Below are 27,999 nucleotides of genomic sequence, written 5' to 3'. Positions count from 1 at the left end.
GGTACAATTATGGCTTCTGGTGAAGTGGACGCTGAGGCTTATTTAAACAACAGCCTTTGAACTGTTTCTTGCAATCCCATTAAGCTATTAAGGTGGTAGATAAAGCCTGGATATTTTAAGCACCACTCTCCCCCACCCCCCAATGCAATTGAAAGAGTTTCCTAATTAGATACTAGGAGTATGATGTACCACCTCAGTGTAGTACATCAGGTCATGCCGCCAGCAGCCAATGATGCTGGAGGCGGGGGGAGTGATTTGTGCCCTTCTTGCCTGGGTGGGCCATCCAGCAATTAGGATGGAAAAGTAGGCTGTAAGAAAGTGAAGAGTTACTATGTGGTCCAAGACCACCTTCCCCCTACAGGGTATGTCTACACTGGGGCTGGAAAATGTCTGTTCTTGGGCAGCGAGCCCCTCCCACTGATCATGCCACCATGACTACACTTCTATTTTTCGCATGCTACCTCAGTCACAGCAGGCACAGGTTTGTCTGGAAGTTACACTTCCAACTCCAGTGTAGACATAGCCACGCAGATGCTTAGATGGGGGCCTATAAAGTAAGAGGCAGAGAGGGCTCCAAAGTCAAGTGTCATAGGACTGGACTGAATACCAGACTAGGGGACTTCTCTGTTACTCTCTTTTGCTTACAGTAGCTTTCTTTGATTTCCAGTTATATGGTGAGATCTTCAGCAGGTGTCAATTAGTGTAGCTCCATTGAAGTCAATAGAAAAATATGAATTTCCATTAACTGGAGGTCTGGCTCATAAAATCTATCCCTTGTGGAAAAGTATTTAGTGACTATAGCTATATTTTGTTTCTGTGGAGTTGATTCCCCAGTTTCATAGTGAGAGAGCAAGACAATCCCTGTTCCACCAAGCAGTTAGGAGAGGAAAGGAGACAGCCCTGCCCTCACAGTTGCCAGAAGAGAGGGAAGAAGAGTCAACAGCCCTCCCAGCGTTCAATGAGAAGCTAACCCAGAAGCTAGTAGAACTTCCATAGCAAAAAGCTTTTAAAATGAGCATGCAAGTGCATTAATATTGGATGTGTAATACTTCAAACATGACAGGATGTACATTTATGTAAATGTACATGCAAATTAGATACAGCTCTCAGGCTTCTGGCAAGTTGCCACTGAAGCCCTTGAGGCTGCAAACTGTTGATTTAGAACATTAATCTAATCACTTACACTAAAATGCATGCATTAAAATACTATTGAAATAATGTATGTATTGGAATATTTTAAAATAAGGTAAATATTGATACAAGCTTTGTGTAACAGCCTTAAACACTTGGTTTCCAGTTGGAAAACAGTATCAAGAATGCTATGGCTTGATATCTTTACTTGGAGAGTGTCACATTGACAATATACTGTCGAGTTTTAATAGCAAGGCCTCCCTCAGTTCTGCACATATTGTAGTCGAGATTAATTATATCACAATTAACAAACCTGATTACATTCATCAGATATACTGGCACCAGTCCCTTCCTTGCACTGTACATTTGCATTCTTGAGAAAACAATTGTTCTGCTTGAGAAAACATTATTTTACCCCAGCTGATTAAAAATAAAGATTTAAAAGATAACTTCCCCCCACCTTTGATGACATATGTTAGGTGTGGGATAGAATAGCTGATAAATTAGCAGCCTAATGCATCAGAAATTCAATCCTCCTCCTCCAGTTCCATAAATTAGACATCAGGGATGGACAGAAAATGTGATTTATCACTATAATTTTCTCGTTGGGAATGTGAAAGTTGATATACAAACTTATCAAGTGTTAATTGTTCTGAGTGCAATGGATATCACCTTCACATTGTTATCTGAAGGACAAAGCGTACTTCATTAATATTTTCTGTTTTCTGCAAATAAGCTGAAATTCTTTTCCCTTGGAAGCTTAGAGAGCAATGTCTCATCTGTGAATTGGAAGCAGCTTAGGAATTCTGCAGGAGGGACACCTGCTCTTGCACAGATTAGGAGGTAAGTAAGGATGAAATGCTCCCTATGGAACTCCTACAGTGGATCAGCTATGGAACCCCTAAAGTGGATCAGAGCTAGGCTAATTCCTGCACACCTTACAAAGTCAGTAGTAGCTTTTTCTTACTTCCTAACCTCTTAAACAAGACTGAGGCAAGGATTTATAGGAGCCATTCTGTCAGCTCATTGTTATTGTTGTTGTTATAGTTGTCATCTAATATTCTGTAGCATTTACTAATGTGTTTAGGAGTGAACGATGCCTGGTGGTTCAAATGGTTTGTAGTGCATGATTTTTCAAAGTACAAACACTAGTTTTTGTAGGTGATTCAGCAGGAATGAGATGTATAGAGTGATCTGAATAAGGTGAAGGTGGAGGCTTAATAAACAGATTTTGAAAAGGCATTCTTAGCATAAGGGGAATCAGTGACAGGTCAGGTATGTAGACCTGGCCTTTATGATGTTGAGCCTAAATGGAAGAACAAAATATTTGATCTTGATGCATGGTGCATTAAGAAACCAGTGAAATGACTCAGTGTGGATTGTGTGGTCGAAGTGATGGCAAAAAGCTGATTTGGTGGCAGTATTGCACCTAAATGTACTTGCATTAGCTATGTGGTCTTTATTAACTTCACTTTTTGTAAGAGAATGAAGATGTATGTCAATTCTACTTTGTATGCACTGGAAATTTTCAGAGGCTTATAACTCACACACAATTTTCACCTGTGTATACAAGGATCCTTTTCTTCAGTAAGGTTTATTACTATGCTAAATTGCAGCTTTCTATCCCTCAGCCAGTTTGGTAGTAGAGCTATTCAAAACAATCTTGCCATTAGAGATGGTTGGAAAGTTTTTGTCAAGGGATCACAAGGGTCATCTAGTCTAACCCCCTGCCAAGATGCAGAAGTCGTTGTGTCTAAACCAGGTGTCGGCAACCTTTCAGAAGTGGTGTGCCGAGTCTTCATTTATTCACTCTAATTTAAGGTTTCGCGTGCCAGTAATACATTTTAATGTTTTTAGAAGGTCTCTTTCTTTAAGTCTATAATATATAACTAAACTATTGTTGTATGTAAAGTAAATAAGGTTTTTAAAATGTTTAAGAAGCTTAATTTAATATTAAATTAAAATGCAGAGCCCCCCGGACCGGTGGCCAGGACCCAGGAAGTGTGAGTGCCACTGAAAATCAGCTCGCGTGTGCCATAGGTTGCCTACCCCTGGTCTAAACTATCCAAGACAGATGGCTATCCAGCCTCCTTTTGAAAACCTTCAATGAAAGAGCTTCCACAACCTCTTGAGGCAGTCTGTTCCATTGTCCTACTGTTGTTACAGCTAGGAAGTTTTTTCCTGAGATTTAATCTGAATCTGATATGCTGTAATTTGAACCCATTGCCTCTTGTTCTTTCTTGCCACACAGGGCAGGACATCTCAAACTTTTTTATGGCAGCCTTTCAAGTATTTGAAGACTATCATGTCCTCCCCTTAAATTCTTCTTTTCCAAACTAAACACACCCAGTTCCTTCAGCCTTTGCTCATATGGCTTGCATTCTATCCCTTTGATCAACTGAATTTTGACTCAACTGAATTTTTTTTGTTTGTTTTTTTGCAAAATTCTATCAATTTTGATAAAAAATTGTTTAGGAAAAATTGGCTAAAAGTTTCAAAAATGTCCTGGAACAAAAAGGTATATTTTTTTTTTCCATTTCAAATTACTTCCTTTCAAAATTCACTTTACTTTATATTTTTTTAAAAAGGAGAGGGGGTCAAAATCAAAACTAAACATTTCAAATTTATTGCAACAAAATGTTTTTATTGAGCCAAAATGAGTTTCACTACTGCTGAAGCTCCTGTTATAATATATATATTTAGTAAACTTCAAATTTTTCAGGAGTCACAGGAACATATGTTATTTTTTACAGGCCATGTAATGCATGTTCTGTCATGTGTGTGTGTGTATATATATATATATATATATATATATATATACACACACACACATGACAGAACATGCATTACATGGCCTGTAAAAAATAACATATGTTCCTGTGACTCCTGAAAAATTTGAAGTTTACTAAACTCCAGATGTTATCCTCTGTGGCAAGAAAAGTTCTTGTATCTGAGTCCTAATATTATAATAATATGTAATTTCTAAATTAAGTTTACATAAACTTCAGAAATTTAGATTTAAGGCTTAAAGTCACTGTGCTGCCAACTCTTTCCATTTTATTATAAATATTTGGAGTTTTTCTTTAAGTCCGAGCACATGGAATCATTTGTTTATGTAAGAATCTGAGGGGCTGTGTCTGTAATATTATATATACACATCAGTTTCTAGCCCTGATGATTGCAGAGAAAAGCTTGAAAGCATGATCCCTAAATGCTCAAAAACCAGAAGGCAAAATCAAACATGGACAATGTATTATTATTTTTTTTAAATCTCATGGTTTTTAAGTTAACCTTTTGATTTCTAGAAACTTGGCTCTTTTTTTTTAATGATTGTAGCTGGAAATATTTAAGTCTTCTGCAATGCTTTAATATTGTTGAAGTTTTGGAACAGTAGATGACTTTTCTTGCCATGGACTGCAGTAAAAGTGCATGAATTACAGTGTTTAACTTGCATCCAGAGTTTTGATTTTATTTTTAATATCCGCTAGTGCCTTAACATTATTTTAATGTACATTTTCCCTGAATTTATTTTTATCATTTCAATACATTGGTTTAAAGAAATGGGGAAAATATCACATATAATACTAATTTTAAAATCTGATATACATTTAACAAACAAATCATGAAGCTGAAAATTGTGAAACTATAGCTAAGATTTTCAAAGTCATCTCAGAGATTGGATGCTCAATTTCCATTAAATGTAATGTGAATTGTAACTCTCTAAGTCTCGAGTTTCCAACTTGTCAGTAATACATTTATTTATTTGTTTATTTATTGTAATTATTTGATCCATTTCCAACACATCACATAAAATAAGGATTTTAGACACTTTTAAAAAAAATATGGGGTTAATTTTTTACCCATTCTCTGGCACCTTATCATCAAATAGATGTGCCAGAATGTCATCAAGGAGCTCTAAATGCTCTGTGTCTAGCGGGGAAGGATTTCGCTGGCACAGGCCCTGTGTAAGACAGTTATAAGGCTGCCTTCAGAGGACCCACTTACTATCACTGACCTAGGGAGTGGAGATTCTGAGCAACACTGTGGCCCATAGCACAGACCAGGGAAGATGTTGTAACTTAGAAAAGTCTAAATTATCCAGCATCTGGAGCACATTAGGATTGGGAGTGCACAAAGATGTCTTAAAGCCATCAAACCCACAGACTGTGAATTCTGTAGAATTTCACACATGCTATTTTAGGCCCTGATCCTGTATGATCTGCCACAGGTGCAGGGATCTGCCTGTGAGGTGGGTTTTGTAGGATTTGGACCCTATTCTAACTGCAACATCAATGCAATTTGTATAAATAAAATGGCTGAGATATAAGATCACAACCTGGGTGTGACAACAGTCAACTCTATTTGATACCCCTCTACTTTAAAAGAACAAATGCAGCATTTTGAAAAGTTGTGAAAAAACAAACAAACATATTTCCTTCCCGTCAGTGCTCTGTCATTCCAAATTTCAGATAGCATTAAGTTTTTCTAGAGAATAAAATGCTCTGAAAATGGAAATCGGTTATGCAAATGCTAACAGACCCTCAATCAGAGTGATAGTATTGCATAAACAATTTCATACACTGGTATTGTCACATATGATGTGTACCATTTTCTAGAGGCCTGCTGCAGTTGATTACCTAAATCGGACATGTGTGATCTTGAATACCTTCTTTGTAATTTGCAGATGTGTTGATGGACTATAGTTTCCATTTGTATGCATCTCATGAATGGTGATGGGGTTGGGGGAGAATGAGGTGATTTTGTGCTGTTTGCTCAAAACTGTGTTATATAGTTAGCACTCATTACCCAAGTCATTATCTGCATCTGCCAATGTTTAAATTTCTGCTGATTTCTTCTGTGGGTCTTTTCAATATAAAGAAAAGGCCTCCTTTCTAAAGATCAGAGAGAAGTCTATTTTTAAATTTACTTCAAATCTGCATATTACATAACACTGAAGGACAAAAATAATAAGACACTTTGTACTACGACACTGTAAATAATCAACTAATATAGTTGAAAACCAGAAATTGTTAATTAAGGGCTAATTCAAAGCCCCCTCAAGTTAAGGGAAAAAATCCTGTTGACTTCAATAGATTCTGAAGTAAAAGCTTTATAATGAAGGCACCTCCTATTAAAAGTACAGTTCAATTTGCTTCTCTATGTCTGATATGAAATCCTGTCCTGAGAAGCTATTTCTACTAAGTCGACTCACGCTAACCATTTCCATTAAAGATGTGTATTATTTCTACACTTGTTTTAAAAGCACAGCTGGATAGCTGTACAAATGCATAGCTATTGCTTCATACAATACATACACAGATACCTACACCCCTTGGGGATGCAGAATCACTGGGGAAATCCTAAGGCAGTTGAGTAAACAGGCTTGGCAGGTGCTTTGTGCTGGAATACTAGCGCAAAGCCTGTGTAATGGAAGAGAGGATGTAGCCTACAATATTTTAGACTAATTAAGCTGGGTCTAAAATTCTCTAGAATGGGAACATGAAAGGGATATATTTTTCAAAAACAGGTGTCTATGATCAAATGTATGGATGATGATGATGATAGATAAATAATTAAATAATCACTGGGAAATTGCTAATTGTGTGTGAGAGCATTTTTACACACAACTGCATGGTCAGCATTTGCAAGTTACTTAGGCACATGTTTTTTTAAAAGTCTGAAAGGATAACAACATGCAGTAAAACTAACTATCTGTGTAACTGAAATTATATAATACTTAATTTAAAGTGCAGGACATGGAAATTAACTAAGATTTATTTCCTAACAAGTCTGTTTTATCAATGAAATCCCAGGCATGTCTGGTAAGGGGAGGATCTACTTAATCTGTGAAAATGTTTGCAGCTAGACTCCAGAATGACTTCTCATACCTTGATGGCAGTGGAGGCAATTTGAATATGGTGAAGTCTACGGAGAGTACTGTCCCTGTCAATGAAATAAGAGGCTGCCAGCTGGTGCAGAGTCTCCAGAGTCACAGAAGAACTGTTGGTGCTGGGATCACTTCCTTCTGATCGCTTACTCAGCTTCCGCTTGTCCACAAAAATTGTGAGTGACTCCTCTCCTGTATAAACAATATATTAAAACAATCAGTTACATCATCCAGATCTCTTATTTTGCCTGAAATATGTTGCAAGGCCAATGGTGTTAAAAGTTAGTGTGTAAAGATAGGCTCCTAAGAAGGAGAGTTTTTAAAGCGTAAGTGGCAGGCACCTAACTCCCATGGAAGATAAGGGCCTAACTACTATTTGTACCTTGAAAACACTCGTGGGAGGTCAGGGCCTAACTGTCATTTATGTCTTCGAAATTCTCCCTCTTAAGTCCATATTTAGGCATATAAGAAAGAAGCCTAATTTCCAAAAATGCTGAGCACCAAGCATTTTCAAATGAAGTCAACAGGACTCGTTGGGTGTCCAGTGCTTTTGAGAATCAGGCCACTTGTCTAGTTGCATCAGTTAAGCAGGTTTGAAAATTTAGGCCTAAAAATGTAATGCCATTCTTCTGGCACTTATTAGAAATCAGTTAGAAATCAGAAGAAAATGACAATTTTCATATTTCTGGTTCCTTAATTGACTGTATAATAAAATGATAAAAACACAATAGGCCAAATTCAATCCTTGTGTACCTCCAGTGTTTCCAGTGGAGTTACACCAGGAATGAGTTTCCTTCAAGGGATCCAACCTTACTTGCTTATCCTCAATATATATTTTTCTGCAGATTTAGTTTGCATGAGAGCTAGATTTAGAGGCTGTCTCCAAACCTTTATATTTATTGTATTAATTGCTTATACAACAGAAAAATACCAGTATTATACTTTAGACCTGACTTTATTATGATATTTTGGTTTTTTTTACTATGTCTTTTCATACATTTCTGGTCTGGACTCAAAGCTAGGTACCCTATTATACACGTGGACTGAAGTGTTTGCTAGTAAACATTGTTGTATTGGAACCATCTGTAATATCAGGTTATTACATTTTTCAAGGGTCGGGGATGGCTAGTTCTCTCTTGATGTCTTTACACCACTGCAGCAACACAAAGCTGAGCTAAACCGAATTTAGTCAACAAATTAAGGTAAGTTTACAATGGCTTTGCATCATCACCACTGAATAGTGCAAAGCTAGTGGAAGAGGTATCTTGCCTCAGGCCTCTTTTACATAACATTTTGTAACTGGAAAAAAGACTTCCAAAGTGGAGCTATGTTTACAAATGCAAAGAGAAGATCGACGAGGACTGCTACATAAGAGGTTTAACTGTTCTCCTATTTCTTTCAGTTCCTTTTCTTATAGAAAAAATCCTACAGGTTTTAGAAAATTATGTCCCTGCTGTAGATTTCTGTAAGATTGTTAAAAACAAAACAGCCTCCCCCGAATATCATTCTCTACTAAACTCTTAAAATAATTTCTATACAGCCTTTTTTATAAGATTACTGTTAAATTTTATAGGAAATTTCCATAAGGTTTATGTTTGCTTCTCATGGAAGAGGTTTTTTTTTAATTTGATACTTTACGATGAAAATCTGTGTTCCGCTGACTTCTACGGAATGAAGATTTCACGCTTAGTTTTGTGATGGGTTTAAATGAAATCATAAAATGCCACTGCAGAAAATAAGACTTAAAAGTAAGAATCTGGTGATGTTGTAGTAACATTTCCTCCTGTTCTACACAAGTCCAAGTTAATCAAAAACTCACCTTTTAAGTCTCTAGTTGCTAATTTTGGATTTTCAGAGTTTAATCTGCCCATGAATTGAATGAGCAATACCAGTTCATCTTAACTTTAGATGCCAAGTATCTACACAGACTACTGTTTCCTCATTCCCAGAAGGGAATCTCTCCCATTATAGTCAGAGTTGATGCTTGTACTAGTTTCGTTGCATACCCATCTGTTGTGGTGGCATTATGCCCACTCACAAGATGGTATGCCAATTTCAAGTGGGCATATGTGCCAACAAATATAGCTGTAGAACGATAATGTGTGGGATGCAAAAATTGACATAAACTCTAAAAGAATATACTGTTGGTGGCAACAATTCCAAATTAAGAACACATGTTTCAGTGCATGAGATCACATCTGTTGACACTTGTAAGGATTATACAGTCAGCAAATACCTTTTGACTGGAAATTTCATTTCTAATTCTTCATTTGGAGAAGGAAAAGTATTTTCATGTTAATCTAAGACAATCAATGGCGTCTATAATATTTTTTCCTGAAGGCCACCATCCTGGAAATTCACATGCAATGCTAAATCCTATAGTCCCTACTCTGCCAAAACTACCACACATCGAAGGGGAGTTTTGTCTGAGTTAAAACCAGCAATGTTTGACCCAAAATACTGGTTTTACCCTGAAGCAGACAACTGTCACCTCAGAGTCTTACCAATGGATTTTCTGAAGTGGATCGAATGGGCAGAACCTGGCAGAATTCAGCCCATTGTATTTATGCTCTTCCTCCTGCCATTACCTGTAAGATGGATGTTTGTACATAGCTTGAGCTGCAAGGAAATGTGAATTCTCTTAGCCTCCATAGATACTAGGATTGTTCCCCTCTAGTTCCCCAGTCTCTCTGTTATCATAAGTGGACACAGAATTACTTTTTACTTAACCGCTGTTACAAACTGCTGTACATCAGTAGCAAATGCTTGTAGGGAGGGTCAACAAAGCCTATTGGATCTTCCTGGGATATAAAAGAGACGAGAATTTGGCCCCAAATTATTTTTAACAGATTCTGGCTCCAGGATACCTATTGTCATGGTTCAAATATAGCTGTAAAATAGTTGTACAAACCATGCCACAAAATTATAACTATGTTAAATCACTTTACAAGGTATGGAGTGACAGACTGAGTTGAGGGCTAAGCCTCAACCTTTAACTTTGTGTAATTACTCAAGCGATTTGCTGAGCCTTTTGTCTTCCATGTGATAACCTCTTGATGATATTTGGAAGGGACAGAAAGGATACACAGCAACTTGTTTGAGATAAGTAACTGTCAATGAGTAAGGGAGTGTCCGGCATAATACATTGGGGAAAAAAAAAGTACAAAATATCCCTGCAGAAATCAGGGAAATTCCCCACAGATTTTTCACTTTTCCTGCAGTTTTCTCTTAGCCCTAATGAGGTGTTTTTCCTTTAAAGTGACTATCACAATGAGCTTGATCATCCTTCCATTTGAAATCAACAGCAAAACTACCAATCCATTGCAAGATAAATGACAACATCCCCTCAAACTTGAAGAAAATCTTTGCTAAATCCCTTGATTTTCTACATATTTTGCTATTATTTCTCTTTTCAGTAGCCATTTTTAAAGCCTCCTAACTATTCTACAATAGTAATAACTAGAGCTGATTGAAAACTTTTTCAGTAGAAAATTGGATTTATGACCGAATGGAATTTTTCACAGTCTGCTTTTGATAGAAAATTTAGGATTTTTTTAATGTAATATTTCAGCAAAAAACATATGAACATTTCTATGGCTAATATTGACCAAAATGAAAGTGTTATTTTCAAAAAAAATTTGTAGGAAAAAATATACTTGGGTCTTGGCTCTAGTTAGCACATCGTCCTATTATCACAGTCTGGTTCAAGTCCATTCTTGCCTTGTGTGAGGGATGAGGTGAGGGTTATCATGGCAAGCAAAACGTGCTCATTCCTACCTCTCTACTCTGTGTTCTGCTTCCTGAGAAGTACACTTTGTTTCAGATCCACTGTAACGAGCTTGCAAAGAGCTGAATATTTTCACTGAATCAACTCAAACAAAACTACGTTTTGTCCAATGTTAAGCTCAGGCATGCAAGATTCTAGAATAATATTGATTCAGGGACATGCTGCAACTGTTTAGACAAGAGGATCTAACAACATTTTTCTCCCTTAGCTCATGATAAAACAGATATAACTGTACATATTAAAATGTTTTTATTAATACTGGCTGGGACTTTCAAAGAAAACTTAAGGAATTAGACATCCAGCTCCCATTGAATTTTAGTGGGATTTGCACATGTTACTCCCTCAGACTCCTTTGAAAAGCCCAGCCATTATTATAATTATGTACATTTATATCCCAGTAGCACCTAGAGGCTTCAACCAGTTTGGGGCTCCATTCTCATAAGCACTGTATAGGCAGATAGTAAATGACAGGCTCTGTCTGAAAGAACGACTCACAGAGAGAAGTGAAGGACTGGAAGAGCTTTACATTAGATAAATAAAAATGGTTTCTTATAATTTAGTGCTCGATTCTGCCCCCCTTTCTCACTGTGAGTAGTACCTTGTTCATTGGGCAGTCCTATTTGAAATCTATGGTGACTACATGAGGAATTAGGTGCTACTCAGCCTGAGAAAGAGGGGGTGGGGTAGAAATTTGTCCTAAGAAAGGAGGAAACACTGCATGGCAAACGAGTACTTTTCTGGAAATGTTTGTAATTGGTCCTGAAATCTATGCTGTGTATAATGATAGGATAGCACAAAGTATCATATATGTATATGTCTAGGATGTGTTGAAGAGTTTTTAAGAGAATCCAGGACTATCTTCTCTCAAGAAATTTGGAATTGATTCTCCTTTACACTAAGGTCCCCATATACTTGGGGCCTTAGAGTGTGTGTAAATGTCCATTTTAGGCCCCTTTACTGGTTAAAGTGATGTAAAGGGCCATTGGTGTAAATGAGTGTCAGGGCATTTGTTTTGGAAAATACCTGCCACAAGGTGCAATATGGGACATTTCAAAGGTAAAATAACTCCTCGTCAGAAATATTCTTATGAATGCAACTCTGGCAAGGCTGATTTGGCATTAGCCAGATGGGGTGATCTACATTAAAAAAAAAACACACAAAAAACAACAACAACAAAAAACAGAAATCCCCAAATCTTTCTTCTGTTTAGTTCCAGAATTGGAAGAAGGGGGCTCCCATCTACAGCACATGTCTGCAGACTTTGTAAATTAGTTTCCGTGAAGCGTATCTAATTTATGAGTTTAAATTAACAGACACACACACACACAACCAAGTCTGAATAGACTTCTCTGTCATATCTGAAACATGGATGAATCTTTCTTACCAGCTGTAGTCTGCAACCATGAAATAGGCTAAGAAGACATCTAAGCATTAGCTAAAAAATAGATGTGATTTAGAAAACTATTCAAGGTTATGAGTCTTAAGAACAGAAAAGGATTAATGACAGTGAATAATCCTTTTTTTTCTTTTTCCTTTTTTTTGTTTTTTTTGTATTCAGCATCAAATCCACACAGCCGTGCTTCCTGCAATCTCTAAAAGCAGTATTTTCTCTCTGGTTTACAAAATTCGGGAGGCAGATTGCTTCAGTTTCCCAGGGTAAAAAAGAAGTAGCATAAAAATACATTTTGTTCCTGCTCACAAAATGACTCCATATAATCCAATAATTGGTTCAAGAGATTAGCAAACCCTCTATGCTGATGTTTTATTACCGTGTAGCTGCTGTCATTAACAGATATTCGTCAACGGGTAGTGACTGACATTCACACTATAGATTGACCTTCGCCCAATATATTCTGATGTCCCCTCAAGCCCTGGCATTTACAAGACTCTTATTTAGTCTATATATTTAATTATTTCTAGATTTATAAAACATATTTTCCAGGATTTATAATTTGAAATTTAAACTCTTCAACTGAAACAAATTTTCTGCATGCTGTCTCTCAAAAAATGCCTGCAAAACAAGAGTGGGTGTTTGAAAATTAACATTGAGATATAACCAATTTGTGGCCATTTAACTGGGGAAAAGCTGTACAATAGCTTATAAATGGCATTCAAAAGTAAAGAATTAAAGCTGTGTGGGTCTTAAGAACGTCTTCAGGAATTATTTAAATAAGAAATGCAAATAGCCAGCATTGATACAAGTAGGCTTATAATAATACTGTAACTGCTATAACTACATATAAATGTCTTTGGCTGGGGAAAATGCATTTTTATAATGTGCAACAACAAATATTCATATGATTTAAGTACTTAGAACTATTATCTGCCTCAAGTAACTTAGATGTATTTTTGAGCTGAAAGACTATCTTCTTATACCCTCTTCCTGCTGGTAATAAAAGGATCATAAAGCTGTGTTTCAAATTATAGTTAAAGACTGAAATGTTAAGGTATGAATTAAGTGATACTGTCAATAAGCAGGAAGCTCAGCGATTACATTTGCAAGACAAAATTTATTTTTTATTTATACCCGTATGTCCTCAATAATTATCAGTGTAGAGCTCTGTACGCATGTGCCTCTCGTATTTGGTGCAAAGGTTGTTCGCCTGTGACATTGTTAAAAGGTTCTCATTAAAGAGAAATCACAGGATAACTGTAACTTTATATTGTATGAGGCATGGAAATTAACAAGTTAGGACCATCTTTTCCTGCCGACTTACGTTCAGTTGTTTCAAAAAGTAGGTAAACTAAGCCTAGACCAGATGTGCCAACATTTCTATGGTAATGCTGATTAACAGTATTTTATTCCAAACATTTAAGCTTTAAGTGTGTAACATAATTTTACAATAGGACTAGAGTAGGACTGACAGTACATTTTTAGGAGGAATTGAAACTTTCTATTGTTGAATTGTACAGCCACAGAGTTAAATACTGCAAAGTGAAAAGTTTCTGCAGAACAAATGAGTCTAATGAGAAACTCATAAGTTCCTGTCCCATATCATATGTACCACATGGATAATTTAGGACCAGATTCTGCCTCCCTTCTTTATAAATGAGTATTCATGTTTAATTGAAATCAGAGCCAGATCATCACTATAGATTGTCATAGCTCCATTGAAGTCAATGGACACCAGCTAAGGAATTTTCCTGTTGTCTGTATGCAAAGTAACATACTGCTCACCATGAACATGAGGTAAACTCTGTCCTTATTATTCAGTTTGTAGCATAGTAAGAGTGTCAATGGAGCTATACATATGTACATATGGAGCTAAACTCAATGGAGAGAAAAATGGCAGGCAATTTATTAAACTGATCTGTTATGGTCCATCAAGATTGTGTGCTATAAAGATGAAATTTCTCTTTCTCATTTGGTTCTTGAGGCCTGCAACATCAGAGAGATGATTTCTGCCAGAGGGATATGAACATCGTGCTTCTCAGTTACAGAATTCTACTCTCTGACTAGGAGCAACACTGACAAGTTCTTCTCTACAGCAAATAAACAAATGTCAATCCCCTTTACTCATTTAGCCTATTACACACTTCTGGCTGGCCCCAATTTCATAACAAGCCCCTGGCTCCACCAAACATCCTGCAAGTTAACTTATCTAAAACTGCTATCAAACTAGTTGAAGAAAAAAGGATCCTCTGTGTATCTACTGTCCTCATCTCCCATAGCACTAGAATAAGATCTTCATCTCCCCAGGACCAGAAATAGAGGCCTTTCACGTGTAAATTAACATTTATTTTTACACTCCTACATCTCCAGGCCTATACATTTGCTGAGTCACCTAGGGTTACCATATTTCCACAAGCAAAAAAGAGGACACTGGGGGGGGGGAGGAGCCCCGCTCTAGCCCCGCCCCTGCCCCACCCCATCCACTCCCTCCCACTTCCCACCCCCTGATTGCCCCCCTCAGAACCCCCAACCCCCCCCCCGCTCCTTGTCCCCTGACTGCCCCCTCCTGGGACCCCTGCCACTAACTGCCCCCTAGGACCCCACCGCTTATCTAAGCCACCCTGCTTCTTGTCCCCTGACTGCCCCCTCCTGAGAACGCCCTACGACCCTACCTGTCCCCTGATTGCCCCGACCCTTATTTACACCCTCACCCCCAGACAGACCCCCAGGGACTCCCATGCCCTATCCAACTGCTGCCCGCCCCCAACAGGACCCCCAGAACTCCTGACCCATCCAACACCCTCTGCTACCTGCATGCCTCGACCCCCTCCACACCCCTGCCCCCTGACAGCCCCCCCAGAACCCCAGACCCATCTAACCCCCCCTGCTCCCTGTCCCTGACTGTCCCAACCCCTCTCCACACCCCTGCCCCCCTGACAGCCCCCCCAGACCCATCTAACCCCCCGCTCCCTGTCTCTGACTGTCCCAACCCCTCTCCACACCCTTGCCCCCCTGACAGCCCCCCCCCCAAACTCCCGACCCATCCAACCCCCCCTCCCTGTCCCCTGACCAGGGCCGGCTTTAAAGAGCCCAGGAATCGGGCTGCGCTCCGGCCGGGGTTGCGGGGCTTGGGGCCGGGCCGGAGGTGCTCGGCCGGCACTGCTGGGGCCCGAGCCGGGCCGGGGGTGCTGGGGCCCGAGCCGGGCTGGGTCCAGGCCGGGGGTGCTGGGGCCCGGGCCGGGTCCGGGCCGGGGGTGGGGGTGCTGGGGCCCAAGCCGGTCCAGGCTGGCGCTGCTGGGGCCCGAGCCGGGCCGGGTCCGGGCCGCGGGTGCTGGGGACCGAGCTGGGCCGGCGCTGCTGGGGCCCGAGCCGGGCCGGGTCCGGGCTGGGGGTGCTGGGGACCGAGCTGGGCCGGCGCTGCTGGGGCCCGAGCCGGGCCGGGTCCGGGCTGGGGGTGCTGGGGCCTGAGCTGGGCCGGAGCCGCTGGGGCCGCTGGGTGCTGCTCGGCCCGGGCTGGAGGGAGCCGCTCGGCCAGGGCCGCGCCTCCCCGGAGCTCTCCTCCTCGCGCCCCAGTTTACCTGCTGCTGCCGCCCGCCTGCCCCTGCTTCTTTTCAGACTTCCCGCGAAGATCTGATTCGCGGGAAGCAGGGGAGGGGGAGGAGCAGGGGGGCGGAGCATTCAGGGGAGGGGAGGAGGGGGAAGACAGCTGCAGGGCCGGACAGCGTGGTAAGGCTGCAGGGGATGGGGGGAGCCGGGAAGGGGCTTTGGGTGCCCAGCGGCGCTTGGCCGCCGCTTTTCTATCTATAAATAGCTGACCGGGGGGAAATCCCGGACATTTTTAGATTTTTAAAAATCCCCACTGGACGGCTATTTATAGACCGAAAAGCCGGACATGTCCGGGGAAATCCGGACATATGGTAGCCCTAGAGTCACCAATGTCACACATTTCCAAGAATCCTGTGCTAAATCTTACACTTCTATAGTGGGCACCATTAAAAAGCTCAACATCCATCTACACCTACTGCATTGTGGCACCTGAGATATCACAGTCATTCCCAATTCCACAATGAAGGAAACAGGACCATACTGATATATAAGATCTCAGATATACCTGTGTGATAATTGAGTTGGGGGTAGACTGACTGTGCACTTATATAGAGTAATACGGAAATCTGAATTTGTATTTCATTGTATTTTGCACCCCAAAAAAATTACAATATTCAGAGGAAAAAAGTGGTGACCTTTTGCGTTGTGTTCTGCTCAAAGGAGAATCTTTGCACGTCCTGGGCCTTTCAGAGCTTCTAGGCCAAAGCCTACATTAAATTTAAAAATAAAAATCCTTTTAGACTCCTCTTGCAGACTGTCATGCTGAAGGGACTGAGGGGGCAATTCACTCATTGCCACTTTTCTAATTTGGGGCTGGACTGTAAATGTACACTCCAGCCTGAATAAGGAGGCACTGTGTTGCCCCAGGAGTTGGGGAGCAACTAGATTCCACTGCACAGACTGGCACAGTGGGGAGGGGGACACTTGGCTCCACTCACACACCTGTGCGAGGCTACCTCACAAGTTCCGGACATTCAGATGGTCCATGCAGGGACAGGCGGGGAAACTCATGATTGACCCTTTGTATGTCTCTGATGCCTGGTGGGTTAGTGTAATATACCACAACGTCCTTCTAGCCATTACAGTGTTGCCCGTGTTGCTTTCCATTATGAGATATTTGACTTTCCTTAACCACTTAGTCACAATTTCTAAAAGAAATAAGAGCAACTAGAAATGCTGTCTTCCATGTTATAACAACATGAAATATTGTATAACTTCACAGAGGTCTCATTTTAGAATGCCCTGGAGGAGTATATTTCTATGTTTGTGAATAAAGAGTTGGGAACATTTCACAGACAACCATGTGCAAGTGTTCCCTTTATGGTCAAAAAGGGATATGCATGCAAGCCAAGTGGTCGCAGAGGCACACAAATCTTACTGCAAGGTCAGTCATTTGCCAAGTTTTCGTTTATGCCCATGAATACAAATGTTCAGGAGCACTATTAAAAAAAGAAATGTGCATATTTGGCTTTGGCTTTTCTTATCAGAGAGTATAAAGCAATAGCCCTTTCAGAGACATACTTAAAGGAAAGGTAAGAGTGGTATTATGTGGGTGGGGACTACTACAGCTATATGTTAATGAAACAGGGAAGTGCATGTTTTAGGATTCCCCATATACTCTAACCCCAAAAGGAATTCTAACAACAGAAAAGGGGACTGTGTGTATGATATTAGGTGTCACTTGACAACAATCTTATAAAATACTAATTTCCTGAATTTCGTTTAGATGGTTTGATTTTTCAAATGTACTCAGTGCCCGCTGCGCCAAAGCCAATGGGAAATGTAGGTGTACTCATCACCTCTGAAAAATGAGGCTGTCTCTCTAAGCCCAAGTCCCCTAAAGTCAATGGAAAGGTTCTCACAGTCTTCATTTGCCTTTGGGTAGTGTTTTGTATATTACGCTGGGATTTTCAAGTGCCTTTGAAACTCACAGCTTCAAGGTTTAAGATGAAGATGAAGCTGCCCACCAGCATGGCAGGGGTTAAAAAGAGTCTTTGGGCCCAGTGAGCCTTTCCCCATTAAACTTGCAATCAATGTCAGGCATAGAGTGGGGAGAAAAGGAGAGAGCCTGGCTCAGTTCAGGGCTGGCTGGCAAAGAGGCATGTGCTAGCTGTTGCTCTCCCTGAGAGTAAGGGTCACTAGCATAACAGCCAAGGCAGCCACCAGGGAGTATGTACTGTCTCCCCAGCCAAAGGAGACTGCGGAGGAGACCTAGGAGCCTAAGGCAAATGAGGTAACTGAGTGACTGAAGCCCAGAGCCAATGTGAGGTTCAGCCTCACCAAATGTATGGCTGCCCTGCCCGAAGGAGCTTGGGACCATGGCAGAACGCTGTCCAAGACACATGTGAGGGCACTATGGGAGGGCCAACTACCCCAGCAAATGGGACTATAGGGAACATGCCCCCAACTGAAGCGACAGTGATAGGAAGTAGCCCAGAGTGGTAGATTTGAGACTGGGAGGGCCCCTTGTTTAGGTTTCAACTCATGCAGGACACTGGGCTGGGACTCAATGGAGTGGGAGGGCCCGAATCCCCTGACCCCACTGCCTAGATGACTGAGGCACCTTGACCAGGGAAATATGGGGGTGGTGGTCAAGGGGTGCCCAGCCCTCCAAGCACCCGGTTACAGGTCTCCTCCTCAAAAGACATTGAACAACAGCAAATTATTTGTGGTCCATGAGGGATACAGATGCTCAGTACTTCTGATGGATCAAGCCCTATCATTTTTACTCTGTATTAGCAGAATTCTAGTACATGACCCAATGTTGAACAATCATTTTCAAAAAATTATCTTGTTCCCCAATCTGAAAAGCTTCCAGATATAGAACTCCAATAGAAGGAAACAAAGGTCCCCCACAAAGAAGATTTACAGGATATGGACTTTAGTGTTGTATAATATTTTCTGAATAATTATCAAATATGTAGGGTCCTCCTAACCTCATTTACATCAATGGACATTTTACCACTGCATTCAGTAGAGTCAGGATGTCACCTCTAGTGTCTAAGTACTGTCCCTGTCCTGGAGAGCTCACACTTTGCTATGGGAAATTACCAGCAATCCTGGAAGTCTTGTATCAAATGAAGTGTCAGTAACAGATAGCTGATCAACACGTGTACAAGTTGTGCTTAGATGTCAATTAAATTATGATGTATTTGCCACAGAAGTGCTATTTCTTAAAATGATGATATAATTTAATGTTTTGTTTTAAATTATTAAGGTGGCACAGAAATTCAACATACTTCTGGAATGCTCTTTTCCAAGATCACATTTCAGTTGTTATGGAACTCAGATATCAGCCAAAGGAGAATAGGGTTACTGTCATTTTATTAATATATAGTTGGAATTCAGTTATGAAATGTATTAAAGAAAACCATTCCTCAGGTGAATAAGGGCTTTTGACAAGATTGCCCTGTAAGAAGAATACTCAATCACTGGAATTATCTTTAATATAATCACCCACCAAGGAATAAAACTGCATCTCTAAAATGTTATTTCACTTTGTAATGTCTGGTTGGGTAATCCTGTGTGCTAATTCTCTTTTATGCAGAACAATTTATACTCTGTATTTAACACTAAGCCTCTATGATGGAGTGTATAAGCTCCACATGGGGGAGCCAAGGGTTAACAAGCCGCTTTGGGCCCAGAAGGCCCTACCCAGCTGTACCTGCTGGGCATCCTCACAGTGGAGGCAGAACTTAAAAGGGAGCCACCCTGCTCAGTCATGGTGGACAGAGCAAGGGCGTAGTCCTATGCTGTTAGCACCTGCAGAGAGGCCAAAGGAGCTCCTCACTGCCTGGACCAGACCCTGCTGCTGAGCTTCCAAAGCTCATGGAGACCAGGAATGGTGGGCCACGACTGAAGGAGAAGAGCCTCCAGCCCACATTCAGTGAGAACCTAAGAGGCTGCAAGCCAACTTCTATTGTGACTTTGGAGGGATAGAGGCCATGGTACGAGGTGACCCAGGGAGCAGGCTTAGTGGCGTCCACCCTGCAGGCCATATATCCAACCTGCTAGTCACACGGCCCTGGGTTGGAACCTGGTGGAGCAGGGAGGTCCTGGGTTCCCCTACTGCTAGCCACACAGACTCTCACCACTGAGCAATGCAGCTGGACTTGGACCCAACCCCCACCCCCACCCAACAGCCCCTATCCTAGAGTTCTTCAATCTATTGTGAAACTGGATCCTAGTTACACACTGAACCATCAGTTTCCAAAACATGACATAGGGATGTAGGTACACAGCTTCCATTATTGTTACATATTTGGCCCATTTTGAAAATTTTAGTTTAACAGACTAACTGTAGCCTGATTCTCAGGAAGATGGAGCAATGATACGTGGAATATACAGCAGTCAAAGTAGCTTAAAAATGTTTCCTAGCTGGAAATCCATTTGTTGATGGACTGCCTTCTGTTGATGCTGCATCTTTCAGCTACAATAATTGGGCCCAATATTTGAATGAGTTGTAGTAGGGAGTCTAATAGTCACAACAAAATGTCATTCTGCTTAATGACTAAATATTGTGGAGCAGCCTTCCTGAGATAGAAGGATGGCAAAGAGCAGAGAACTTAGGCAGAACTAGGGTGACCAGACATCCCAATAATATCGGGACAGTCCCGATTTTAAGTTATTTGTCCCGCGTCCCGACCGTACATCAGTCAGGATGCCCTTTGTCCCGATATTTTGGTTTGCAGTCCGGGACCACACATACCTGGGGTCCCAGGCTGGCTGCGCTTACGTGGGGCAGCTCCTGCCTCCAACTAGGGAAGTGGCCACTGGCAGGAGCCTGCGGTGTGAATTCCTGAACATGACAAAGCTGGTGTCATACGTGCTCAGTATACCAGTAAGCAATGCGTACACAGAGTGTGTATTTTCAATCACGAAAGATGCATGGACTGATGTCTGGTATCGAAGCAGCATAGACTTGGTGTGGAGCCAGCAGGCTTGGTGGGATCTGGGGGCACAGCACAAACGGAGCGGGCCATGCCAGGGCCCCTTCTGAGTGTGGGCCTGGCGCCACTGAGTCACCATTGTAAACCCAGTACTGAAAAGACTGCCCTTTCCTTGAGTCTGGGAACAAAGTCACACTTCAATGCAGCTGTCACCTGCCAGCTCTTTGTGACCAGGCTTAGCACTGCACTAGATCCAAACCCGCTGCTGGAGAAGGAGCTTTGGTATCCAACCGATCCAAAGTGAACTGAAGTCACCCATTTATTTTAAGGGGCAGGAGCAGCACCCCCAGAAAGCTATGCCATCTGGGAAACTCACTCGGCAGCGACAACAGAGGAAAACCCACCCCAACCAATTGAGCCCGGGTGGCAGCTGACCTCCTCTCCGGCCCAGTCCCAGGGCTGGAGTGTTCCAATGACTCTCAGCACCCAGGGCTGAGTGACAGTCCTGGAGTGGAACCACTTTGCACTTGGGGCGCCCCTAAGAAGGACTGGGCAGGTCAGCTTGCAGGGAGACCTGGCTTGCAGAGCCAGGCAGGGAGTCCCCTGCAGCCGGCTGCGTGGATGCAGCGGAAGGGCTAGAACTGCCAGCTCTGAAATGAGATGCGGCTCTGTGCTCGATGGGGGAGGCTGCTAGAATCGGAGAGTTGGCATTTCAAAACTTTTCTTTCACTACCTATTTTTGCATGGGGGAAGCAGGGGCAAGTGCCCCACAGAGGTAATAGTTGCATCCTCCCCCCAGCAGAGTGTGTGCAGACCGGTCCACCTAGCTCATGGCAGAGCAATGAAAAGGAGGCACCTGCCTCTGCTGATTCCACCCAGGGCAGGCCGGGGCTGAGCACTGCTAAGCTGCTGCCCAGTTCACTTACCCACATTGGCAAGCAGGGATTGTACCTGGCAGCATACATCTGCTTGATCATAGAATATCAGGGTTGGAAGGGATCTCAGGAGGTCATCTAGTCCAACCCCCTGCTCAAAGCAGAACCAATCCCCAATATTTGCCCCAATCCCTAAATGGCCCCTCAAGGATTGAACTCACAACCCTGGGTTTAGCAGGCCAATGCTCAAACCACTGAGCTATCCCTCCCCCCCGATGTACAATTGGGATGCCATTTGTCCTGATATTCAGGTGAAAATTAAAATTTGGTAGTGAAATAGAAAATTAGTCAATTGGGAATGTCCCATTAAACCCGATTGTGCTGTTATCTACTGGCAATTTTGGTTTTTCAGGTTGTTTTCAGGTGTAACGCAATTTACAGTAGGGATATGTAGTTTACAATTCTGAACCACAGTGCATAATGTAGGACAAACTACAGTGGGCACGTAATAACACATAAGAAGCACAGAGACTACACAGTTCTTTTCAGTGACTAGCTATCTAGCTAACGGTCTTCAGCCGAAAACCCCACCCGAAATGGCAACGGCAAGGGAGGAGTCAACTACCAAAAAACAAAAAAGACAATGCAGATACAGGACAGAATGGGAAACCCGCTTACACCTGGATTCAGAAATCCTATGAGTGTGATTCAAAAACCTTTTGTAAAGCATGCAGGAAGGAATTTAGCATTTGCCATGGCGGTGAGTCTGATGTTAAGCATCATGCTAATTCAAAAAATCATGAACAAAACAGCAAGACTCACAAGAGCAATACCCTGGTCTCACATTTTTTCAGCAGGCCAAATGAATCCTTCAGTAACAAGGTTATCACTGCTGAGCTAATTCAAGTTTACCACACAGTAGTTCATCAGCTATCACTCGTGTCACTGTGAACTTAAACTTGCGCCTACCTTGTATCCAGATTCAATGATTGTGAAACATTTCAGCTGTGGCCGGACTAAAGCGGAGGCATTGATCAAAAATGTGCTGTCACTGCTCTCAACAGAATTTTTAAAAGACCTTAGCAAGCCAGACGGTCCCTATTTCTCAGTTGCCACAGATGCATCTAACAAGGGCAATGTGAAAACTTTCCCCTTATCGCTGAGATATTGGACACCCGAACATGGGGTCCACGATAAACTGTTAGACTTCTATGAGCAAAGGGAAGAGACTGCAGAGGCAATAAGGAACACATTACTTGAAAAACTTTTGACACACAAACTAGACCTAAACAAAGTGTCTTCCTACTGTGCTGATAATGCAAACGTGAATTATGGAAAGCGACAATCAGTGTACCAGAATTTAAAAAGACAAAACAAAAATAGCTTGCCTGCAAACTGCCCTGCTCATGTTGTGCACAACGTAGTGAAACATGCTAGCAATACCCTACAAGTTGACATTGAGACTCTGGTGATTAAGACGTTCAATCATTTCAGCAGTTCTGCTAAGAGAGTAGCAGCACTGAAGGATATGTTTGACTTTGTGGATATGGAGTATGCCACTTACTGCGCCACATTCCAACACGCTGGTTGAGTCTTTTCCCAGCTGTAAACAGGCTTGTAAATATGTGGCAGGCTGTTAAGTGCTACTTTGTTTCCCTGGGCAGTGACAAGTGCCCAAAATCTCTATGGATGCTGTTCTCGGTCATGGAAAACAGTGAACAAGGTGAGGGGCCTAGCAAAGTTGATGTGCATCTGTTTTTCCTCCAGAATGTCCTGAAAATCTTCAATGATACTGTGCTCTGTTTGGAAAATGAGAGTATGACAGCATGTTAAGTGTATGCCATAATGAATACTCTAAGAATTAAACTTCAGCAACGGAAGAATGACAAATTCTTTGGCTCCAAAGTTGAAAATGCATTAACTGAGATGCTGCCTGTCACTGCTGCATGTCTCCAGAAAGACTTCATGAAATTTTATGATGTGTTGATCCTATATTTGGAGTTGATTTTTCAACCTCTGGCTACTTGTTCAATACCCAGTGCTCGAACATCAAAGTTAATAGGGCATTCGAATACAAGGATCTGTCTGCGGCCGTGACAGCTGTAAACTTCCAGAAAACAGTGGATCTTGATCATCTCTATGATGAGTACTGAATCATCAAAGACATCAACTCCAAGTTGGAGCCTGGAAAATACTCAGTTGGGGAATTCTGGTCTCAAGTGCTGAGAAACAAGGACGGTAGCACTGAATTCCTGAACATGACAAAGCTGGTGTGATACGTGCTCAGTATACCAGTAAGCAATGCATACACAGAGTGTGTATTTTCAATCATGAAAGATTCATGGACTGATGTTCGGAATCGAAGCAGCATAGACTTGGTGCGGAGTGAAACCCTAGTCAAAATGAATTTCTGGATGAGTTGCAAGGACTTCTACAGCTTTGTGATTGCCCAGAAGTAAGTCATGACTATGGCAAAGTCATCCAAGAAGTACTAGACTTCTGGCACGTCTGAGAGGTATGCAAATTGTGAAGTTGATTTACTGACTGAATAAAAAACTTTGCCCTTTACCCCTATTGTTTGTTTAGTGTACAAATAAATCTGTATGTTTAAATATGGATTACAACTAAGTCTACAATTTAGTCAGGGGGACCATGACACTCACTGATTCCAGACCTCTGTGACTTAGTTTGCTTCAGCTGACAGTGGCTGAAGTTGGGGCTGAAGGCAGGACTGTGGGCTTCCCCTCTGTGACTGTGGCTGGAGCTGGAGCCAGGGCTAGAACTGGGACCCTTCGTTCCCCCGCCCTGCAACTGGGTCTGACTTTGCAACCAGGATCCTGTGCCCCTGTCCCCGTGGCTTCTGTTGGGGGCTGGAGCTGGGGCCATGAGAACTTGCCCCATGGCTTGTGGCATGGGCTGCAGCAGGGACCGTACACCCCTCTTGCAGCTTCCTAGGGCTGTGCGCCCCCTCTCATGTCTCCAGTCGGGGCTGTGCACCTGTGGCTGTCTTCCCCCCACCCCGCCTAATGTGTCCTGATATTTCACTCTTGCGATGTGGTCACCCTAGGCAGAACCCCCAGTGTCTTAGCCAGGGTGGGCCTGGGGGATCTGTTCTCTCCCATCACCACAATTGCCTGCAGTGAAGGAAGAAGTGTCTTGTGAATGGAAAGTCAATTATGGTCCCCATGAAACATACGTTGGGGCAACATGTTGGCTTTTTCTCCTCCCTTGGATACCAAATGTTTTTTTTTCTTTTCAAAGACCTGTCCCAGAACACAATAATAGAAATCAAGGTGTGGAAAGGACCTTGAGAGGTCATCAAGTCCAGCACTCTGAGCTGAGGCAGGACCAAGTAAACCAAGAAAATCCCTGGCAATTGTTTGTCCAATGTGTGCTTAAAAATCTCCGATGATGGGGATTCCGCTGCCTCTGTTGCAAGCCTATTCCAGTGCTTAAATACCCTTAAAGTGTTTCCTAATATCTCACCTAAATCTACCTTGCTGCAGATTAAACCCATTAGTTCCTGTTCTACCGTCAGTGGACATGGAGAACAATTTATCACAGTCTTCAACATATTTGAATGCTTATCATGTCCCCCATCAAGCTCCTTTTCGCAAGACTAAACATGCTCAGGTTTTTTAATCTTTCTTCATAGGTCAGATTTTCTAAACCTTTTTATCATTTCCGGTGTTTGCCTCTGGACTCTGCAATCTATCCACACCTTTCCTAAAGTGTGGCACCCAGAACTGGACACACTACTCTAGCTGAGGTCTCACTCTTGCCAGGAGAGCAGGACAATTATCTCCCATGTCTTATATACATCACTGCTGTTAATACACCCCAGAATGATGATAGCCTTTTTTTGCAACTGCATCACATTGTTGACTCATTCAATTGTTATCCACTATAACCCACAGAAGTATCCTCCAGAAGTACTACCTCCTAAGCAATTATTCCCCATTTTTGTAGTTGTATATTTCATTTTTCCTTCCTAGATGAAGTACTTTGCACTTCTCTTTATTGAGTTTCATCTTGTTGAATTCAGACCAATTCTCCAATGAGACAAGGTCATTTTAAACTCTAATCCTGTTCTCCAATGGATGTGCATACCCTCCAAGCTTGGCGTTATCTGCAAATTTTATAAGCATACTCTCCACTCCACTATCCAAGATACCAATTAAAATATTGAGTACTGTAGTACCAAACCCAGGACTGACCCCTGTGCAATCCCATTAGATACACCCTCCAAGTTTGACAATGAAAAGTGATAATTACTCTGAGTAAAGTTTTTCAACCAGTTGTGCATCCACCTTGCAGTAATTTCATCTAGACCACATTTCCCTAGTTTGCTTATGAGACTGTCATGTGGGACGGTTTTCGAAGGTCTTATTAAATCTGGGTATAACACGTCTACAGCTTCCCCACTAGCCAGTAGGCCAATTACCCTGTCAAAGAAGGAAATTAGGTTGGTTTGACATGATTTGTTCTTGACAAATCTATGTTGGCTATTCCTTATATTCCTAGTATCCTTTAGGTGCTTACAAACTTATTGTTTAATAATTTGGTCTAGTATCTTGCCAGGAATCAAAGTATCATAACCGAGCCAGTATCATAACTGAGCTCAGCATGGATGCAATGAGGAATTGGGCCTAGGAACTTCATTGTTTTGTAGGCCAACTGTTTTTGTCCAATTTCCAAATTTCATAACTGAAAAATTGGAAATGTGTATGTTATTCACTTGCAAATAGAACTATTTTTGACTAAAAATGCAAAATGTCAAGCCTTTGAATTTCTGCAAAAATGTTTTAAAATGTCCAAATAAAATGGTTTTGTAGTGGTTGATTGAACAAAAGGTGAGCAAAATGATGTTTAAGCATTGACCATTCAAGTGTGGGCCATGGTTAGTGTATTTGTCTCTTTTGATTTATAATAATTCTAGAGAACACTAGGTTATAATTATACCCCAAGATGAAGCACCCTACATTCAAGCTTGAGTACTGGCTTGTAGCATTCATAATATTTTAAAAATATTTTGTTCAGGCATCACTTCCCATTCCTCATGAAAGAAATTATGGATCCAACTGGACTCTCCCACAGGAAAAGTGATGGGAGGGGACTAGAGAAAAGAAATTCTTCATAAATTTCTCCTTTTAGAGTTTCTCCCCAATTGTTCCATTGAAAGGCTCCCTCCCTATTAGAATAAAGGCCAGTCCACAGATACATCTGCCTGTAGGCCCTGTGCTTCTACAGTGGTTCTGTGTCCCTGGTGGCCCATCCACCGATTTCCAACAGTACAGAGAGGGTTTCTGCAGTTAGTGGCTGCACCACAAGATGTCTGTCTTTAAGGAAGGGAGTTTCCCAACCACACAGTGTGGTCTGTGAAATGGCAATACAGCATAGGCTGTATTATCTTTCCAGAGAATCTCTCAGAGAAAGGGAAGGAACAATGAACATCTCCTTGGTTTCACCATTCTCCTACCTCTTCCTCCCATGGAGAGCATACTGCCTAATTCCTCCCTTGCATGGGTCTTTGAACCCAGTGAGACCCCACTCTGAATCCAAGGCAAGGAGAAAGTGATGTTGCAAAGGTAGCTGAGCCCCTCTCTTCCATACAAGACAGAGACCTCAGACCTTCAGGGATCAGTCAGGCCTTATGTTCTCAGCTAGAAAAGTTCAATGAAGGATTTAATATTAATGGTATTGATAACATAAAAGTAGCAATTTATACCCACTCTGACTGTCTGTGGTTAATTTCATAATGGAGCTGTATGCATAATGAAGTTTTTTCATATCACTGACCATACCTCCCAAGGTAGCAGACAGTAGGAAATGTGTCCCATATTTCTTGATAAGGTTCTCTGTGATTTGCTGAAGGGTTGGGCGACGTCCTAGTAGTCTTATGTTGCGAAAGAATTCAGGTGCGAGAGGCAGTGGGGAGCCAAGGAAATTTCTTCTTTCAACAGCTAGATTGTTTACTTTCCAGCGGCCAAACTCTCTGTAAAACAAAACAATTCTCATTCAGAAATGCATCATTCAGACAAATGTTTTCATTTGCAAAGTACATCGCTCTGTTGCCTAGCTGGGGGCAATGTATTACAACAAGCTTTGCTTGTGATACTCTGTCATGGATTATATACATATAACAAGCACGAGTATTATTTATTAGAAACGGAGGGAATACTCCATAACAAAATTGTCATCTGGAGAAGAAATAAATAAGCCACTTAGGATGCACCAGTTTCTATTGCTTTTGTTCAGCCTGTGATGTGACCATAATTCCAGAACAACTTGATTTTGTTAGGCACTGAATATAAATTCAGAATTATACAAAGTTCAATATAAACTCAGGTTTTTTGTTAGCACTTTGTAAAGGAAATTAAAAATATCATTTTTAAAAGCACAATTTCTTTTGCACAATAATCCGCCTGTCT

The 27,999-nt window shown here is 41.7% G+C and overlaps 1 protein-coding gene across 2 annotated transcripts in view; it reads right to left on the bottom strand.

The window, feature by feature from the left end:
* BRINP3 (BMP/retinoic acid inducible neural specific 3) overlaps window positions 1-27,999 on the bottom strand; it is a 296,446-nt gene that overhangs the window by 115,620 nt on the left and 152,827 nt on the right. The window contains exons 2-3 of one of the 2 annotated variants that reach the window (XM_065409756.1): window positions 27,373-27,563; window positions 7,020-7,210 (exon numbers count right to left, since the gene is read on the bottom strand). In XM_065409756.1, coding sequence (XP_065265828.1) covers window positions 7,020-7,210; window positions 27,373-27,563 — 382 coding nt within the window. The remainder of the gene's footprint in view (window positions 1-7,019; window positions 7,211-27,372; window positions 27,564-27,999) is intronic. The other variant, XM_065409757.1, reaches the window with a different exon arrangement.

The sequence above is a fragment of the Emys orbicularis genome, chromosome 8 (genome assembly GCF_028017835.1).
Source record: "Emys orbicularis isolate rEmyOrb1 chromosome 8, rEmyOrb1.hap1, whole genome shotgun sequence".
NCBI lineage: Eukaryota > Metazoa > Chordata > Testudines > Emydidae > Emys > Emys orbicularis.
The sequence above is the reverse complement of the archived record's forward strand: the minus strand, read 5'-3'. Positions and strand labels throughout refer to the sequence as shown.